The following is a 20564-nucleotide window of genomic DNA, read 5'->3' as shown; positions in this document are numbered from 1 at the left end:
TGGATTTAACATAGGATTAATGTATTCAGTTCTGCTTATATTTGAATTGGGTCAATGAAGTGCGTACATAAGGTCTAATTAATATGAAACGATCATAACCCGAACTCAAAAATTCAATCATCTTTGATCTCTTATAGATTAGTTCACTTTGCTACTAGATTATAGATTAGTACTAGTACTAATCTATTATAGATTATAGATTAGTACTAGTACTAACCTATTATAGATTAGTACTAGTAACCCAATGTTCAATCTTGGTTCAAACTTTCACGAGCCGACAATTGAATGATAATCAAATATCCATTCGTATCAGAATCTTCCCTTTCTCCCGTTTCTAAGCTTTTGTATTCTGCATCTTCTCTATTATTGTGTTAGCACAATGCAACCAATTGTTATCTCAGGCTGCTTTGCAGATGTAATTTTAAAACTTTGAAAATTAGGCGGATATTTTTCCATTTTGTCTTCGTTAACAATTTCTGGACACAGAAAAATATTTGTCCACTATGCCGGCAACACAACAACAACAGTGTAACTGTGTAAGCATAAGAAGAGACTAGGATAAGGAAAGTAATTAAATTAAGGGAAAAGGGTCAAATTATATCCTTCTACTTTAGTTTATTGGCTAACTTTTTTCTTCATTAGCCAAAGTGATCAAATATACCCCTCCTTTAGCCAAAGTGTTCACTTATACCCTTAAGTAGATGGAAATTCCCAATTCAGCCAAAATTATCCATTTAATTAAAAATACTCATGCCACATATTATAATCCACCGCCACCCACAAAAAATAATTTCACCCCACCCAGATATATCCCTTTTACGTTCTAAACATTTCAGTCCATTTATGGTTCAATTTTGGTTGAATGTTTTGGTTCAAATTTTGATTTAGTTTTGAGATTTAGTTTTGTTCAGTTTTGGTGCAGGTTCAGTCCATTTGTGCAAAATAAATCATCTTTCTTTGCTACATAATAACCACCCATGTATTAACAACTAAACTCAAACTCCATCCTTAACGAAGATCTCGAGTTCGAGCCCCCTTGGGTACGGAGCCACTATTATTAGGGAGTGTTTTGCCCCCCAATGTGGGATTACTCGGCACGAATCCGGATTAGTTGGGCCCCAATGCGGGTACCGGACATCGGATGAAAAAAAAAAAAAAACTTACTCTAACTCAAATGTGGATTTACTATTACTCAAACTAAATGGTTTCCATGGCACAAAATCCAAAATGCTATGAGCATTTCCCAAATGTCATAAAGATCACTACAAAGAAAATGAAATCTGAGGAAAACCAGCAAGACAGTCTCGATAGAATAGACAGACTAGTGTATTACCAATGAGTTGATGTGTAGTGGACTTTAGAACTTAGGCATCAACAAGCACGTAAGTGTAAATTCCCATAATTTTTGTTGATTTGTATTAGAAGATTATCAAATGAAAGATTATGACTGCACATAAGTGAACTGAACCAAAACTGAAGATTATGACTGCACATAAATGAACTTTAGCTGAACTGAAAACTGGACAGAACCTGTACCAAAACTGAACAAAATTAAACCTCAAAACTAAATCAAAATATGAACCAAAACATGCAACCAAAGTTGAACCATAAATGGACTGAAATGTTTTAGAACGTAAAAGAGATATATTTGGATGGGGTGAAATTATTTTTTGCGGCTCGGGCTTAGTTATAATATGGGGCATGAGTATTTTTAATTAAATAGGTAATTTTGGTTGAATTGGGGATTTATATTCACTTAAGAGTATAAGTGAACACTTTAGCTAATGGAGGGGTATATTTGATATTTTGAGTAACGGAAGATAAAGTTAACCAATAAAGTACCGATACATTTGACCCTTTTCCCTTAAATTAACGTAACTTCTGCACTCTTTGTCTCGACTTGAGGACAAGCAATACAACACCCTGCCCCCCGCCCCCACCCCAACCACCCACTTATTTGTTGTCTTTTTTGCCCAGATTTAGGACCTGAATTGAATATGTGCGAAGTAATTTAAGAATGTGTTTAGATCGTATAGCATGTGATTAGACCAATAAAGACAGTGATAGAGATAATCGTCAAACAATATTTAAGTATTATTTTTTGCGAGTTTTCTACTCGTACTATCAGGTGTTTGTATTTTCTACTTGAATAATTACCAACTATTTATCAAAACACACCTCGAAGCTGACTAGATCAAGTGTTTGAATACAATTGCCAAAAGGCACGTAACAACTTAATTTGGCCATAAAATTTCGTCCACATAGCAGCCGACTCATTAATTTTGAGGTGCATTTTGATAAATAATTCGTAATAGTTCAGGTAGGAAACACAAACAGCTGATAGTTCATGTAAGAAACTCGCAAAAGAGTGATACTTCGGGTGTGTTTTTTACCATTATTCTTAATTTTTTTAATTTTCCAATTTATTCCTTTAATTATCCGGTAGAGTTTCATTCGGCACTATTATTTTTAAACAAAAGAGAAAGTGAACACCACTTACCATCAGATATAAGTCGAGTGTGTTTTGATAAATAGTTGGTGATAGTTCAGGTAGAAAACACAAACACTCGTAGTTCAGGTACGTAAAAAAATGATACTTCAGGTGTGTTTTTGTCCATTATCCCATAGTGATAGGCTATAGTATTAATTTGTGATTTGTAGTAAATATTTAAGCTTGAATTAATTGTGCTGCATTCTAGTTAGTACCGTTACTATTGGTGCCAAATTTAAGATTTATTTGCATAATTATTGGTGTGTCCTTGTCGTTATACAAATAGCTCGGATATGTTCATTTCTGCAGACGAAAGTGAAAATAGCCAACTTTAAATTATTTTTCTGATTCTTTTTGTTAAAACAAAAGCCATACAGATTAAATTAAATCGTTCCTCTAATAAAATCCTTCTCGCAAAGTCCAGAGCTATATATTGGAGCATGACAACTAATTTGATTCTGGGAACCTTAGTTACTTTTTTTTGGCAGCACATGAGCATTTGACCATCAAAGGATGTGGTGCAGCGGATGAGGTTGTTCCTCTCTTAATCAGAGGTCTCGGGTTCGAGCTCTGAATATGAAAAAATCCTTAGTAGGGAATGCTTCCCCCCGAATGGGGCCCTACGCCGTTGCGAATTGTGATATAGTGAGGCTTCAATACGGATACCGAACACCGAATGAAAAAAAAAAAAAAACGCATGAGCATTTGACTATTGTCACCAGCATTTCCCCGTTATTTCTTCTTACAGATACATGCTTAGTTGTTTAATGTACAACACACCAGTCATTTGGCGAATCATTGCAAAATATGATTGGCCCTAGGGGTGTACAAAGTAAACCGACAAACCGCACTAAACCGATAAATCGAGTCAAACCGAGAAAAAAAAATCGACTAGTGGTTTGGTTTAACTTGATTTGGCGTTGGAAAAAAAAATCCGACCATAATTGATTTTGTTTTATTTAAGCTAAAAAAGTCAAACCGAACCAAACCAACCCCACATTATATGTATTTAATTTTTAAAATATTTTGCACATAAAAATATTTATTTGTAATGTAATTTATAAATATTTCTTAAATTTTTTCGTAGTTTTTTGTCTTTTATCATATTATTTCAAGCTTGAAATTAAAATTTTGAATGTCAAAAGTTTTATATCCCATGGATGTTATAACTCAAATAAAATCCAAACCAAAACCAACTCAGCACTAATGCTAACAAAAGAAATTCAATTCTACCACTAGGAATGACAATAATGTTGGATATCTATTCTTTAATTTTGCTTAATTCGTTTAGAGAGTGAAAATACATAACTTTTTTTTTCTTTGTCATGGAATTAATACTTATTAGCTGTACTTATTTCAGCATAATTTAGTAGTTTTAGATTATGGTCATTTTCTTTATGGCTTATTAATTAGCAATATTTATTTTAACCGATTTTATTATATTTTTTGTTGAATATTTTAATACAATGTCATCACTCATCTCACATTTTGTGTTATTTTCTTAAGAAATACCTTACTTATATAGTTGTATCTTACTAGGACTAAAGAAATATTTGAAGTAAAAGTTATATATTTTGTATGAAGATTTTTCCGAAAAAAACCCAAAAAACCCGAGAAACTAAATAACCTGAGAAAATCCGAGGTTGAAAAACCCAAATTTTATTGGTTTGATTTGGTGTATAAATAACAAAACCCGAAACAATTGATTTGGTTTGGTATTTAAAAAATTTGAACTTATCCAGTCCATGTACACCCCTACCCCATCATGTATTTATCCGAAAAGGAAACATGCTGTCTTTTGGGCAGAGCTGCCAAATGGCCAATTTAGATTGAATATGGCCGTACAAAATGAGCTGAACAATAAATGGATAATTTTCACCTTGCTCAAAATTTACTTGAATTAAGATGGAATTAAACAATAAATCATAACCCAACCCGCTAACCTTATACCCAACTTTTATGCTTCTCGAAGACATATACACGTCATTCTCAACCAAATCCTAATATCAACCCAATCGTGATTTCTCAAACTAGTTATTTACAAAATATTCCCAGTTTCACACTAAATTATCGTTTCCTTTTTTATTTCTTGTCAAACTAATACTGAAACTTTACAAAGATATTAATCTACAGTACTTTACTCAAACTAGTTATTTACAAAATATTCCCAGTTTCCCACTAAATTGTCGTTTCCTTTTTTATTTCTTGTCAAACTAACATTTAGTTTCTAATACTGAAACTTTAAAAAGATATTAATCTAAAGTACTTTAGTGCAATTTTAGAGAGAGACTCGACAAATATCTAATTCTCTGATCCAATGAAACAATTATCCTGCCATTTTAACTTCTTCAAGGGATTTCTGTAACCGTTAGGAGAAAAATTACAACTGCCAAATGAAGATCAGTTGAACCCTTCATAGAAAAATTATACCCTATTAAACATTGAACGAACATTGAACAGTAGTGTCTTGCTTCACCAGCACTGCCCACTAGTAACGGTGTTATTTCTTTTTGGCATATTACATAAAGTACAATTATAGAACGGATATGCATTAAACTAGATTTAACATAGTAGAATTTGGTATTTGTAAGTTGTACTAATTCTATGTATAGGATTCTGTAATATATATCGAGAGAAGAGTTAGAAAAATGCATGCATGGAGTAAACGGAAAGTAACAAACTTTTTAACCCCATGAGGCAAGCAAGTCCCTCAAATGATGGATTTCCATATGCTTTTCTTCCTATTTCACGGCTATAATTTGGAGAATTGACTAAATTTTATTTTCAGTCAAGTACTATTAGACTCTATAGTCAAACAAGAAATTAACACGTACAGGAAACATCCTTACAAGTCAAAACAGCAGACATCTTTCTTAATATGATATCTCTCTCACGTGTAACAATAGTAAATATGTTGAACTTTTGTAGGTGATGGTGGAAATTTAGTCCTATTTTCTATGCACTTGGTTGACTCATCCTTAGACCTAATATAATACTAACCAGGTCCAATTTGTATATTTTAGCTTGTAATTAATTTTCAAGTCTTTTGTAATAATTATTTCTAAGAGCTTAAGAAATATATATGGTCGATAAGGAAATTTTTATGTTATTAGGTCACTTTTGATAATTATAGCAAGTAGTTTGTGTTTACACTGAATGTATATAACTTAAGCTCTATTATTAGTGAGGGGGAATGACGGTAATAAGGAAAAGGGAAAGAGCTTGTTAAAACAGAACATTACCGTTCTATATTCAAAGTTCTTAATCTTATTTTCCATGCTGCATTCTGAGGAATACAATATTTCTCAATTAAATTCAGTAAAATCATTCAAATGATTTTTCTTACTTTTAAAAATAAATTTACTTTTGAATTGCAGACAAAAATGCTGCTTGTTTTACAAATTTTGCATTCTACAGTACTCCCATTAATTATACTTGACCTTCGACTGCATGGCTACTTATTCTCGTTATCGGACATTATTTATCATTAACAGTCGCTTAATTAATTAGATATATAAATACTGGGATATGGCCTATGGGTATATCCGTATATATAATTTCAGTGCAATTTTTCACTAGATCTCGTGCAACAAAAATGAAAAAAAAAAAATGTATATACTCATGTACTCAAACTCAACAAGTTTCTCATTTCCAGTAAATGTTAATTAATGCAATTAAAGTATAGTACAGCAAGTACTGATGAACAGCTCATAAAACATTGATCCACCACGGGCAAAACTCTCCTTCTCTCTCTACAATATATAAATATGTAGTTTACAGTACTGTATATTAATGTACATAGTAGATTATAAAAAGGGAAAAAGAAACACAATAGTAGCCAAAGATTTATCAAGAAATTCTGTATATCTATATGAATATATCGACGTTTACAAGAAGAAACTCGTTTACAGTAATTAATAAAGAGATACTATTCCTTCTGATGAGCAAGAAACTCATCATTTCAAGACTACTTTTGCTCTCTCTCTATATTCTTCTTCTTCAAGAAATTATACATATATCTATAAACCCTTATTATGAGATAGATGTTTAGGGTATTTTATTAGAAGTAGAAAGATGACAGAAAAAAGTGACAGAATTAGGATACGTGTTATGGCATGGAGAAGAACCGGAAGGAGGCACAAAACCTTTTGGAAGCATAGCTGAATATGTTCTTTTTCTAGTCCAATCTTTACCTTTTTCTTTCTTCAAGTTTAATGATCTTGTCTTCATCTTCATTTTTTTGTTCCTTTTATTCAATACTTTCATCGTCTTCTTCTTAGTCATGAGCCCTCCTTCTTCTTCTCCTGTTTGTTTCTTCAAGAAAAATGATTCTGAATTCTTGATATAATTATCATACACATCATCATCATGTGGAGATGGAGCTTTACTATAATCTGATGGTGACCCAAGATTCTTGGAATGGAATTCGTTTGAAGAAGAAGAGAGGAATAAGAAGAAGGAAAGGAGGAGAAGGGTGAAAAGATTCTTCTTGATATTACCCATAAAGATTTTGAGAGAAGAAGTAGTAGTAGTGGTGGTTTAATTTCTCTACTGCATTTAGAAATGGTGATGAAATGAGAGAAAGAGGGATTATATTGTTGGAGTTAGGAGTTATATACTCCTTTTGTGGGATATATAGTAGTTTAGGGTATTGGGAGAATATATATTCATTGCAATTGGAATTAGCTAGTATATACTTGTAATTTTATATGGGAAAGAATACACACTTCACGACTTTTTGCTCGTGGGAATGTTAACATTCCGTGGAACATCCATGCAATTAGATCCGAAATGTAAGACTTCACAAGTTACATACCCAATGATTTTCAACTCTCTCCCACCTACCCCTCCCTTTTCTGTTTCCTCACTTTTAATTTTTTGTAGTATTTAAATTTAGCCATTTGGTGTGTGTATATATATATATATATATATATATATGGAACCCAATTGGCCTAACTAATTCAAATTTGCGCTATGAATGACCTATTAAGAGAGAAAACGCTTTGTCCAAAAATCTTTCAGACACAATTACCTTCTTTGTAATTTGCATCATGGTTCAATCAAAAAAATTCTTGTTCTTCTAATTTGTAACTTCACCGAAATCGGAATAGTTCCTATACTAATACATTAGTATGAAATTGAATCGGCTTGAAATATTTCATCTTTCTTATCAATTCTTGTCAAAAAGGAACAATTGAAATAGAGGATTCGTAGTCCTAGTCATAGTGTTGCGGTCCATTTCGTGGCTTCGCTTGCGCGACTTGCACTTTTTATTGTTCTAGCCATCCTAACCTTAATGAATGAACTGTGAAGGGGTTAGTCAAATGGTTTGAATTTTCAATATGTTCGTATTCGTCATCCCCCTCATAGTGCATTAATAGGCGTGCAGAACAATCATCTCTAGGGCTCGAACTCAAGATATGAGCAATCGAACGGTACCTGAACAACACATCTCTGATTAGAAATGAAAGTATCTCATCTAATCCCACCACATTCCTTAGGGGAATTTATTGATAAAGAACAAAGGTTAAAACCGTAAAGTAATTATTGGACGGTGAGTGGAACTTTTTCACGCAGTAAATTTAACTCGTTTGTGCTTCTCGATGCAGCTGACCTCTTATAGTAATGTAGGCCTAAAATACTGGATAGAAAACCTAGGTTTTTGGTTTTCTCAGATACATCTGGCTGTTCATTGTGCTTTGCGTCTTCCTTCCTTTGTTCAACTTCTTATTACATATGATCTTGAATTATTTTGCTCCTTCAAATTCATTACTTAACAGTGGTAATTCACTAATTCTCCTATCATTCATTGAAAGGAAACACTCGATTTCGATTTTAACTATAGCAAAAACATAAATGGGGCATTGTGCGAAAGTCAAATATATGTCCTATATAGGACTTGCAATTACTCGCCCATGCTAGGATTGATTTGTTGTACTCCTCCTTGATCGACTCTATTGCTAACTTGCAGAGCTAGAAATATCTCTAGTATTTAATGGCCAAAAGACTAAAGATGGGGATTGCATTTTGCTCGGGGAACTAAATGGAGAAAAAGGAGATATGTAATCTGTTTCATATAAAAAACTTAATCCTTAAGAATCATACACATGTTAATACTTACTCTCTCTGTTGGAGTACAATTTACGTGTCTTCCTTTTTAATTTGTTTAAAAAATAAACCATTGTTTATATTTAGTAACTCTGTAATTCCAACATACTACATGATATGTCTAAGACCATAATATTTAAAAAAAAAATTGATACATTGTACACATCTTTAGTTTAAGAGTACAAGATTCAAAAAACTTAATTATTTTCTTAAACTTTGTGTTTAATCAAACTAAGACACATAAAATGATATAGAGAGGGTTTTGTTTCGGAAAACTATCTGAACACCTTTATAATAAGACCCAACTGCAGATATACTCCTTATATTTTAAAATCATGCACTGACACCCTCTATATAAATTCTACACAAATATATACTCCTCTTATTTTCAAGACACTTTAACCCTATTTATTAATCCTATAGAAATATATACTTGTCCCTTATTTTCCCTCATGTAATGAAAATCCTTCACAAAGGAGTGTTCATCTAACTTAATTAACTTGAAATACTTTGAAGTGGAACATAAAAAGGAAACGATTTTAATGTTAAGGGAATGCATATATATGACCTTATCCAGGAAACCAAGCCCAATTCATAAAGCAGCAAGACATGTGCCAAAAAACTCTTAAATCCTTGAGCAAATAATGTAATGAGCATACACAAAACACTTGTCTCGATCAATTTCCAGTCCTGGAAGAAGGGAAAATACAATCCAAAGAACTCCGGGGCTGCAAGCAAGCATTGTCATACAAGAAAAATATCAGTTGCGTGATCGCATAGTTTCTTACAGGCGGCTGATAACTTCTTCCACCTCAGATGGTGAGTATAGATGGTAAGTTGGAGATACCCTTGCGATATCAACATTATTGGGAGTCACCTGCATCAAACAGTGGGAGCTTTTCAGCAAATACAGAAACAAAGAATGAAATCATGAAAATAAAAACATCATGAAACTTGCCTTCTCTTCCATCACTTGCTTAAGAATAGACAGTGCTATGGTTTCAGCTTCTTTAAGGGTAAGGTCCTGCAGAAAAAGCAGATAATGGACTTCAGATCAGTTTTAAGAACCATATCAAAGCTACAAGTGGGTGAGTGCATCACCATCAAAACTAGCTTCTCGAACTAACAAGGTCAGACTTCCGGTTTGAACCTGAGTTATTTAGGGGGGAATAAAGAAAAAATCAAAAGAAAACAACCATATCAAAGCTACAAGTGGGTGAGTGCATCACCATCAAAACTAGCTTCTCGAACTAACAAGGTCAGACTTCCGGTTTGAACCTGAGTTATTTAGGGGGGAATAAAGAAAAAATCAAAAGAAAACGTCTCTGCTTCTCGAGCTACTGTGGAAGATGCTTCCTATTAGTGGAACTCGTGAAAGTCTCTGAACGTTCAAGCATCCAATCAATTGAAATGAGGGTTAATGAAAATAGATTAGGACCTATTATTCCTACATGTTCCACCAGTAACATTCCCTTCAACCTCAAGCTGCTGCAGACTGGACAGAAATTATGACGATAGGACATGGTTTCACTAGAAAAATAGGAAACCTAGGTACCTTGTTATATTGCTCCTGCAAAGAGCTGTCAGCACCTTCAGAACCTGACCCAATAGCTTTAGCATTGCATTGCCAGAATGTACCAGAAGGATCAGTATAGTACCTGCACATAAAATTGGCCTACATTTAGTATCTGGAAATTATGTCCTTGGTACCCCACAATCAGGGTGTAGGAAGTAATGAGGCAGCCAAGTACTTGAATAAATGTACTGTTAAGAGTATGTTTATGACTAGGGAGAAAATGTAGTCAGAAGTCTGATTTTAGCAGTTCATACTACACAAACCCAATCATGGCCAGATGGAAGCATCATTTCCAAGAATGTGGTATTTTCACTTCTTGAATATTTAATTTTAATTAAAATTAAGAAATTTTTCAACTAAGTAGGCGTTTGGACATGCGGTTTGAAACCATAGTTTGAAATCATGAGATGAAACCAGCGTTTAGACATGCATTTCATCTCATGGTTTCAAACATGGTTTCAAAAATTTTAAATATAGAACGTGACCAATAAGTTTATATTTTATTAAAAAAGACCCACAAGTTGGTAAATATTTTTAACAATTACTCCCACCAACCATTTACCAACCTCATTAATTTCCACCAACCTTTATTTATGTCTACCATGTGGGAGGATTATATTAAAGAGTAGTTACATTACTATTCATGTTAAATTTTCGTTTTTATTGAACTAAAGTTTGATCAATTGATGTTGTATTTTTTAGAAAGGCCTTCTACTAGCGTATTGATTTTGTTATGAACTATGACTTGCTCATTTGGTAAGATTGTAAAAGAATTGGGAATGCTTTGATAGTTTTCACAACTTGTGAAGTTTTTATGTCTTTAAGAGAAAATATAACTTAAGATATCCAAATTACATGTCCAAACATGGTTTCAAATCATGGTTTGAAACCGTGATTTCAAACCATGTCCAAACGGCTCCTTAAGTCAGCAAGAATTCATTTTACATTAGCAAAAACTCAATACCTATCAGATATGTTTTTAAAATTTAAAAAGTGATGTTTGATATGCATGTTAGAGTAACTTGATGAGATTTAAGAAAACCCGGACAAATAAGTGAAGAAGAGTTGCTGCAGGCATATGACTTTTCCCATCCAAAAGTTAACATCGTTAAGATGAGGTCTCATTCATATTTGCTCGGAAATGTTAAAGTTAAGGTATTATATGCACAACAGAGAACACACAAGCCCTACAAGGTACCAAAAATGCAATTTTGCCTATTAGGTAATAAGAGCTGAATTGTCATAAAGCAAATTAAGTGAATGTTATTGACTTCACGGACGTGGTATTTTCCATGAGATTTAGCATTAATGTATCTGAGATGCAATAGAATTGCTGGTCAAATAGTTTACCCTGTTTTCTCAAAATCCAAGTTGCATAAGTCCAATTTAGACAAAGGAGACGTATTCGAAAAGAAATTTGGCAAAAGAAGGAAGTTTCTGCAAGATGATACTCTGGCAGCAATATCAGACTTGATTCAATACCAAAAGAGAGAAGAAAATATTGTTGTTTCCAATACTATCATAGAAGAGATGCAAAGACTTACAAGCTGGGACCATTCTCATCATGACCAGCAATGAGAAGGGACACACCAAAAGGTCTGGACTGCATAAAACAAACGAGATAGACCATTAATGCATCAAGGTCGCAGATCTGAACTTACAGTATCAAAAAATAACAATAACGGAAGCTTGTCTATTCCTGCCGATGAGCAAGTCAATTATAAAAAGTACGGAAGACTGTCTTTTTCTGCTGATAAGCTTTTTCAACAGCATAAATATTCTCCAGACATCCAACTTTCTAGAATATTTTATGAAATAAAACAAGGGAAACGAAGAAACTAGAGAAGCACAAGAAAGTCACTAGAGAATTAACAAGGTAACTCCAATCAGATTAATTCATACATGATAGCGTTATAACTTATCCATAAATAACTTAATAACTAACTAATAATTGAATCATAAACAACCTTTGCCCTCTTCCCCCTTCCCCTTCCTTTTTCCATGATAACCAAACAGGCTAAGCATATCTTTGTCAGCTTACTCTATGTAGAATCAAATTAAACAGCTATTTTACATCATTTTAACTTATTGAATTCTTTACAAGCAAAGTTTAGTATATCGAGCATCTTTTTTCCTTAGAATATAGAGTGTAAAGAGAAGGGTTATGCATTTATATAGCTGATGAATTATCATAACAGATCCTAGCACCTAGGAAGATCTCAGACCCAACAGCTAGCCTCTAGATATATCACAATCCAGCTGGCATATTTATATATAGTGCAAGAGCATTTAAAATTGAGAAACAGGAAAATAGAGAGATGAGCACTACTTGACAATCTTCACGCGATCACTCACCTTTTTTTTTTTTTTGGGGGGGGGGGGATGATCAAAAACCTTTAACGGCACAGGCAATGTTCACAAGTTTGTTAGCTAGACACAAAGAGGAGAAAACAAGAATTATGACTAATTATTTGTTTATTTTCACCTTGTGTCACATGAAGTATGGTTTTCTCAAATTACATAAAAGGAACATCACAATCCAAAGCACCAAGGCACCTACTTATTCACTCGACGAAATTACCATAACTAGCTTAAAAAAATCTATATTTCACTTCATATAAGCTCAGCTGTATAGCTCCAACAGATTTAATTCAAAATAAATAGGGAAGAGCAAAATATAATTCTGGAAAGTGAATGATACTCTTTACAAAATTAGGCACCACTAATTTTTAACTGAAAGATAGCTGTTCAGAAAGAAACTAAAAGTACTACACCAAAGTACGAAGAATCTCACCATAGACTCTTCGTCGCCCTCACCAAACCGCAAGGCCAAATCACAGAGAGCTTGTGTAGTGGACTCAACAGTCATGGGCTCACCATAAGAGAATCTATGGTTCTATTGAAAGGGAAAGGGAGGACAAAACAACAAGGCCAAGTCAGCAATTTACCACTAGCATACAAATACTTGAAGGTTAAAGAAGTTGCCCAAAATACCTGAGTTTCAACTCGTGCATGTTCCACAAGAGTCCGTGCATCAGCTATCAATCCACTCATTGCACAACCAATATGCTCGTCAATTTCCATAATTTTCTCCACACTGCTTGGCTCCTATGAGAATATCAAAACTGTGTCATGTCTCATGAATGAAGAATACAGAAAATAAACTAAAGTTAACAGGAGATAGCATGTTCTCTATTTTTTAGATGAGCCAACTGAGCGCATGAAATCAAGTCATAGCCAAGCAAGCAATAACAAGAGATAAGAGGCAACAAGCAGGAACTTAGTCTGTAGGTTTTCTAAGCTCTTGATCTACAGGTCGTGTAGCCTTTCCTGGATATATCCACCACCAAGTTTAACTGTTAAAATCTACCAGGTATTCCTTAACAATGTACTAAGCACTAAACAGTGTTTATTAGTAGTCAGCACCGACAATTATTTTTTTATCAAGTTTGTTTAGTACCAATGGTATGGTGTCCCAAGGAAAGAGAAACTTAAGGATTAGTTAGGGTCGGCATTGCCTTCTGAGAGGAAAAAGGGTTTCACAATACATAGGGTCAGCAATGTCTTCTGAGAGGAAACAATGGTATTAGTTTTTCCCGTCAGTGGACTTATAACTTTCACTAATGGAGTTACAACAAATGTAGGCAGTATAAAGCCTCAGCATTCTTCATATGAATCACAAACCAACTATATTCAAACATAATCTGTTATTTTCTCATAAAGTGACCGTTAAATGTTTGTACAATTTTTTTAGAAAAATGCCATTGTTTCAATGTCGATGTCAATTTAAGACAATTTCAAAAGTGAATTAGTCCACATAAAATTCACACAGAGAGCTGTACAAAGTGAGTTATCTAGTCCAGGGGGAGAACTCCTTGCACTAGTTGCAAATTTTACAACAATTAATAATCATTCATCATCAAGAAGAACCCCAATCCTATACCCCACAATATCCACAACTCCATTTACTTGGTGAAGCTCCACTAGCATTTCTTAGAGGTGTTCTATTACTGATTTTTCTAAAAAAAAAAATTTATAGGTGTTCTATTACTGAAAATTTGAAGTTTCCATCGAACTATAGTCCAGGAAGAAGTAAAAAAACCAGTTCTTGATACCACATTGACTTGTGAGTCCAACCCAAAAACATGAACATAATCATCAAACCATGAAGAAGTAGCATATACATAGATAGACACTTAAACTTGGCCTCTACTGCTCCAATTTACAAAATAATCATCTAGACACCTCAAATCGTCTCCACTATGTGTCAGTTGACACTCAAACTTTACGAAATGATCATCTAGATACCTCCAAAATTATGTGCCACGTCAGTGTCCACAAGACACAGTGCGGACGAGTTGAGGTGTCTAGACGTGCATTCTCAATGGAGTATTTAGTTGTCAGTTGACGCCCAATTAAGGTGTCTATCTATGTATTACACGTAACATATAATCATCCCCGAAATAAACAAGCAAATAAATAAAAATGATTAATAATAAAAGGGAAACCAAGTGTTACAAACCAGAAGTGGTGAAGTAATGCGCTTTTCCACAGCAAGAACAACTCCTTCCTTAGTTTTTAATCCAATTGCAGTTGAACCCAACTTCAAAATATCATAATTTCAAAATCAAAAAAACAAAATACCCATCAGCTATTTCAAAAAAAAAAAATTACACGAAGAAAAATTAAGAAATTACCTTGATAGCTTCAATAGCGTATTCAACTTGAAACAATCTTCCTTCAGGAGAGAAGGTGTTAACACCTCTATCATACTCAGTTCTTCAAACCAAATTTTCCAAAAATACAAGAAAAAATAAAATTATTCAATTCTGATTTAATTGGAAAAAAAAAAAAAGCGTAGATTAAGCCCCAACATTTACCTAGTGAGAAACATCTTTGTTGAGATTTGTTACAGATTTAGAAACCCAATGCAGAGTAAATAATAGCTTTGCCCAGTTAGAGAATTTGTTTGAACTGAAATATTAATTTACTTTTTACTTCTTCCTCTTTAAACTTGATTAGCAAGCCAAGCCATTGTTGCAAAAGCAAAAGGCCTAATTTTTGGAATTTGGGCTTTGCTTTACTTGATCATTCTTTTTTGGGCTTCTTACACGGTGCGTCCACCCGGAGAAGTACATTTTTTTGCGCGGATTGCCCTTCTTTTGGTGGTCTTTAAATTTTGCCTCTCATATTTGTGGTCTTTAAATTATGCCTCTCATATTACTGGTCTTTAATTTTTGCCCTTCGCGTTGCAACCCTGAGCGTTCACGCAGAAATCATGAGGTTCTGGGTTCGAACCCCCGCTTAAGCATAAATCAAAAAAAAAAAAAATCAAGGCAAGGTTTGGGTCGCGTGTATGCCGAACCCGGCATACACTTGTTAAGGAATTACCAAAGTTATGCCGGATCCGGCATACTCATGCCTTATGGGCAACTTGACATAAGTATGCTGGGTTCGGCATAACTTTGGTAATTCCTTAACAAGTTTATGCTGGGTCCGGCATACTTATGAGCAAACTTTTAATTTGCAAACTTTTAGTTAAGCCTTAACTAAAAGTCTTTTCCTAGTTATGCCTTATGGGGTAGACTTTTAGTTAAGGCACAACTAAAAGCATGACTCATAAGGCACAACTAAAAGTATGCCCCATAAGGCGAAACTTTTCCTTAAGGCATAACTAAAAATTTGCCTTATAAGACAAAGTCTATGTCTTAAGGAAAAGTTATGTCTTACGGGCATACTTTTAGTTATGCCTTAACTAAAAGTCTGCCCTATAAGGCATAACTAGGAAAAGACTTTTAGTTAAGGCTTAACTAAAAGTTTGCCCATAAGTATGCCGGACCCGGCATAAACTTGTGAAGGAATTGCCAAAGTTATGTCGGACCCGGCATACTTATGCCAAGTCTGCCCATAAGGCATAAGTATGCCGGGTCCGGCATAACTTTGGTAATTCCTTAACAAGTGTATGCCGGTGGGGACATAGCGAAATTTAAACTCTGCCTTGCGAATTTTTTTAAAATTTTTGATTGAGTGGGGGTTCGAACCTGGAACCCATGAGTTTTAGCTGAAGGGCAAAATTTAAATATTTTAAATATGAGGGGCAAAATTTAAAGACCACCCCAAAAGATGGGCAATTTTGCGAATTGCCCGGAGAAGTACACAAATAACCAATTTTAGGATCCCTATTTAAAGCATAGTCAAAATTCACAAGTCATTTAAATCAACTTAAGATTTACACGTAGGATATTTGACTTGCCAAAGTCTAACTTCATTCATGTATATTTAAAACTATAAAACTTGTGGCATGTAAAATTACAACTTAGACTCACGCATATGCTTATCGATCCCCAAACTGATATATTGTTTAAAGGTTTGCAATCTTAAATGTCACACTATTTGTAACTTCAGAAACGTTTTAAAAGAAAAATATTTATAGTTAGTTTACCGAACCATATGCGTTCAAGTAAAGCATTATTATAGTTTCCTTACATATCACTTCTTCGTGATAGAGCCCAACTTTTTATCACTGTTATAAATGGCTGGCTAAGATTTTTAGTAGATCGAGACTACTAATGCATTTCACAATTTTTGATTGACTATGCAGACCTTTTTGTAAATAGCAGTGAAGAGAAAGTTTAGGCTAAGGGTGTACATGGATCGCGTTGATTCGGATTTTTTAAATACCAAATCAAATTAATTACGTCGGATTTTTAAATCGATAAACCAAACCAAACTAATAAAAGTCGGATTTTTCAACCTCGGGTTTTTTTTTTCCGGAAAAATCTTGATACAGAATATAACTTTTACTTCAAATATTTCTTTAATCCTAGTAAGATACAACTATATAGTTAAGGTGCTTCTTAGGAAAATAACAAAAATGTGAAATGAGTAATGACATTGTGATAAAATATTCAATAAAAAATATAATGAAATAGCATAAAATAAATATTGCTAATTAATGAGGCATAATGAAAATAATCATCATCTAAAAATATTAAATCATGCTAAAATAAGTACACTAATAAGTATTAATTACATGATAAAGAAAAAAATAAAGTAAAGTAAAGTTATATATTTACATTGTTTAAATTAACAATACAAAACTAAATAATAGATATCCAACATTATTATAATTCCTAGTGTTAGGCTTGAATTACTTTTGTTAGCATTAATATTGATTTGGTTTTGACTTTGTTTGAGTTTTATAAGCTATAAATCTTATTGGGACATTTTAAATTCTAATTCCAAACTTCAAATAATATGTTAAAAGACAAAAATTATGAAAAAACTTAAGAAACGTTAATAAATTACATTATAAGTAAATCTTTTATGTAGAAATTTTTTTAAAAATAAATCTTTTATGTATAAAATATTTTAAAAATTTATATTCATGTAATGTCGGGTTGGTTTGATTTGGTTCGGTTTGCCTTTTTTTAGTTAAAACCAAACCAAACAAATTATGATCGGGTGTTTTTTTTCAAACACCAAACCACTAGTTGGTTTTTTTTTCTCGATTTAATTCGAACTATCGATTTGGTACGGTTTGTCGATTTTCTTTGTACACCCTAAGTTTAGCCATAGATAGTTGGGTTTTTTTCTCGATTTAATTTGAACTATCGATTTGGTGGGGTTTATCGATTTTGTTTGTACACTCCTAATTTGCCATAGTAAAAAGAAGAAGAGGAAGAAAGAGGAGATTTTAAAAGTTTTCGGCCCAAAGTGATGACACCTTCTTCAAAGGTTCTATGTTCAATTAGGGTTGTTCACGGTTTTAGTTAAAACCAAAATCAAATCGAAAATTTAATCAAACCGACATTTGGTTTAGTTAGGTTTGATTTGGTTTTAAATTTTAAAAACCGATAATATTTGATTTGGTTATGGTTATATTAAAAAATAACCGAATAAATAACCGAATCAAACCGATAAATTATATACATAAATTTTATAATTATTTATATGTATAATATTAGTTTTTCATAAATAATTATAAATATTTATATCTTTTAATCATTAATTTGATTTTTGGTCTATTTATTTCACATGATTGTTAAAGACCCATGTTTTTAAGAATATGTCCAAGTCCACATCTTTAAGTCTTTTAATTCTTTAAGTGTTAAGTGTAAACCTACTAACAGAAGCTCACGTTAGAGTCTAATATCTTTAACTTAAATTTTTAGTCTTTCTTTGTCAGCCATTTAATTTTAGGTTGTTTCTTCTTCTTTTTTTTGAATTTATACCTTCTTTTTTTCTTGTCTGAATGGGTCCTAAACTTCTAATATTTTTCATATGAAAAGGACAGAGGTTGTAGATTTGGAGGTTCCTATAGAAGATACTTCAGTAACATCAGCATTTGCTGCAACTCAAGCACATGGTAATGCCCTAATACTTCTTCTGTGGGTAATCCTCCTAAAAAGCAAAAAAGAACAACTCCTTGTAGTCGAGACCCTAGCCTTTGGAATAATGATAGAAAAACATCTGAAGTTTAGGATCATTACACAAAGTTTTTTTAATAAAATGGGAGAATTGAGGGCAAAATGCAAGTACTGCCCCAAAGTTTGGGATCATTACACAAAGTTTTTTTATTTCATATATTTTCATTTTAATTTTAGGTAGTCTTTATGTTTAATTAATATGTATGTTTGGAACAACAACTAAAAGCTCATATGCTCTACCTTATTTCCAAGTATATGTATTAAGATGACAAAAATGGTGCAGCCACTACTCACTTAGTTTTTAGCTCTATATGTAATAGTTTAGTAATTTTGAGTAACTTGAGTACGACACTATCACTAATAGTGAAAATGTTTCTATGATATATGTTTCACCTTAAACGATAAATAAAAGTTATCGTTTGAACAAAAAAAAAGACATGTCTTTTTTCAACTTTTTAATGTTTTACTGATAAGTCTCATGGCTGCTAGTCATAAACCGAAAAATCCAACCAAACCGAACCAAACCGACAATAACCAAACCGGTGATTATTATTTTATTTGGTTTGGTTATGGTTTTAGACATTTAAAAACCGACTAAATTGGTTTGGTTATGATTTTAATCAATAACCGACCCAAACCGAACCATGAACACCCCTATGTTCAATATATTTGACTTATTCATAACCTTCCAAGTTTGTGTGGCTGGGCCTAACCTTCTTTTGTGTTGTTCTTTAAATTTTTCCCCTCATATTTGAAATCTTTAAATTTTATCCTTCTGCTAAAATTTATGGGTTCCAGGTTCGAACCCCCCACATAGTCAAAATTCAAAAAAGAATTCGTAAGGCAGAGTTTAAATTTCGCTATGCCCCCATCGGCATACATTTATGAAGGAATTGCCAAAGTTATGCCGGACCCGGCATACTTATGCCTTATGGGCAGACTTGGCATAAGTATGTCGAGTCCGGCATAACTTTGGTAATTCCTTCACAAGTTTATGCTGGGTCCGGCATAAAAGTTTGCCCATTAAAAGTTTGCCCATAAGTATGCTCTCACCGGCATAAACTTGTTAAGGAATTACCAAAGTTATGCCGGACCCGGCATACTTATATCAAGTCTGCCCATAAGGCATGAGTATGCCGGGTCCAGCATAAATTTGGTAATTCCTTAACAAGTGTATGCCGGGTCCGGCATACACGCGACCCAAACCTTGCCTTGCAATTTTTTTTTTAATTTATGCTTGAGCGGGGGTTCGAACTCAGAACCTCATGATTTTTGTGTGAACGCTCAGAGTTGCAATGCGAAGGGCAAAAATTAAAGACCAGCAATATAAGGGGCGTAATTTAAAGACCACAAATATGAGGGGCAAAATTTAAAGACCACCCCAAAAGAAGGGCAATCCGCGCAAAAAAATGAAATTAGTTTATACCTAGCTTGTCCATTGCTGTATATCCTTTTTCTCCTTTTTTTTTTTTTTTTGACATTTTTGTAGTTTTTCCATTATGTGCTATGTTAAAAAAAAAATCAAAAAGACAATCATTACCTCTCTTAATTATCTTTTAATCATATTAAATGTGCTATAGTTAACTCTTTCGACAACAAATGTAAGAGAAACGATTATTAGTTCTGCTACATGATAAGCCTATTTCTCTTTTTTCTTATTCTTTTCTTCAATTGTTACTACTTCAACTGTTCATATTCCTTAATAAATTCTTGCGGACAAAGAAATTTGTTGTTGGTTTATTTTTAATTTAATCTAATAATGGCTTCTTTAAGACACCAAGATATAATGTTATTGTTATTTACAAAGAATTTGGATAGTCAAGAATTCCAAAACGGCTAACATCACGGGAACGACAAAGAATGGCAACCCAGTGCGCACACAGTGCTCACCACAGAGTGCTCACCCGAAGGGCAGAGGCTGTGGCAGAGGGTGTAGCGGCTGCGGGTTTTCCTGGAGTTT

General features: G+C 33.4%; 1 protein-coding gene across 1 annotated transcript; it reads right to left on the bottom strand.

Moving 5' to 3' along the window:
* Positions 1-9136: 9136 nt before the first annotated feature.
* On the bottom strand, positions 9137-15214 carry LOC132623271 (proteasome subunit alpha type-5). Its single transcript, XM_060338005.1, has 9 exons — positions 15056-15214; positions 14873-14954; positions 14698-14778; positions 13170-13283; positions 12970-13071; positions 11720-11778; positions 10155-10257; positions 9558-9623; positions 9137-9476 (listed from the first exon to the last, which is right to left on the bottom strand). The coding sequence occupies exons 1-9, from the start codon at positions 15067-15069 to the stop codon at positions 9384-9386; spliced, it is 714 nt and encodes a 237-aa protein (XP_060193988.1). The 5' UTR covers positions 15070-15214; the 3' UTR covers positions 9137-9383.
* Between the last annotated feature and the right edge of the window lie 5350 nt (positions 15215-20564).

This window comes from Lycium barbarum, chromosome 12 (genome assembly GCF_019175385.1).
Source record: "Lycium barbarum isolate Lr01 chromosome 12, ASM1917538v2, whole genome shotgun sequence".
In the NCBI taxonomy this organism is placed as follows: Eukaryota; Viridiplantae; Streptophyta; class Magnoliopsida; order Solanales; family Solanaceae; genus Lycium; species Lycium barbarum.
Note: the sequence above shows the minus strand (reverse complement) of the source record. Positions and strands in the feature narration are given on the sequence as shown.

Coding starts and splice junctions, on each gene's coding strand:
- LOC132623271 (XM_060338005.1), bottom strand. Junction 13,072..13,169: donor ATGCACGAGTTGAAACTCAG/GTATTTTGGGCA, acceptor CCCTTTCAATAG/AACCATAGATTCTCTTATGG. Junction 9,477..9,557: donor AGCAAGTGATGGAAGAGAAG/GCAAGTTTCATG, acceptor TGTTTGATGCAG/GTGACTCCCAATAATGTTGA.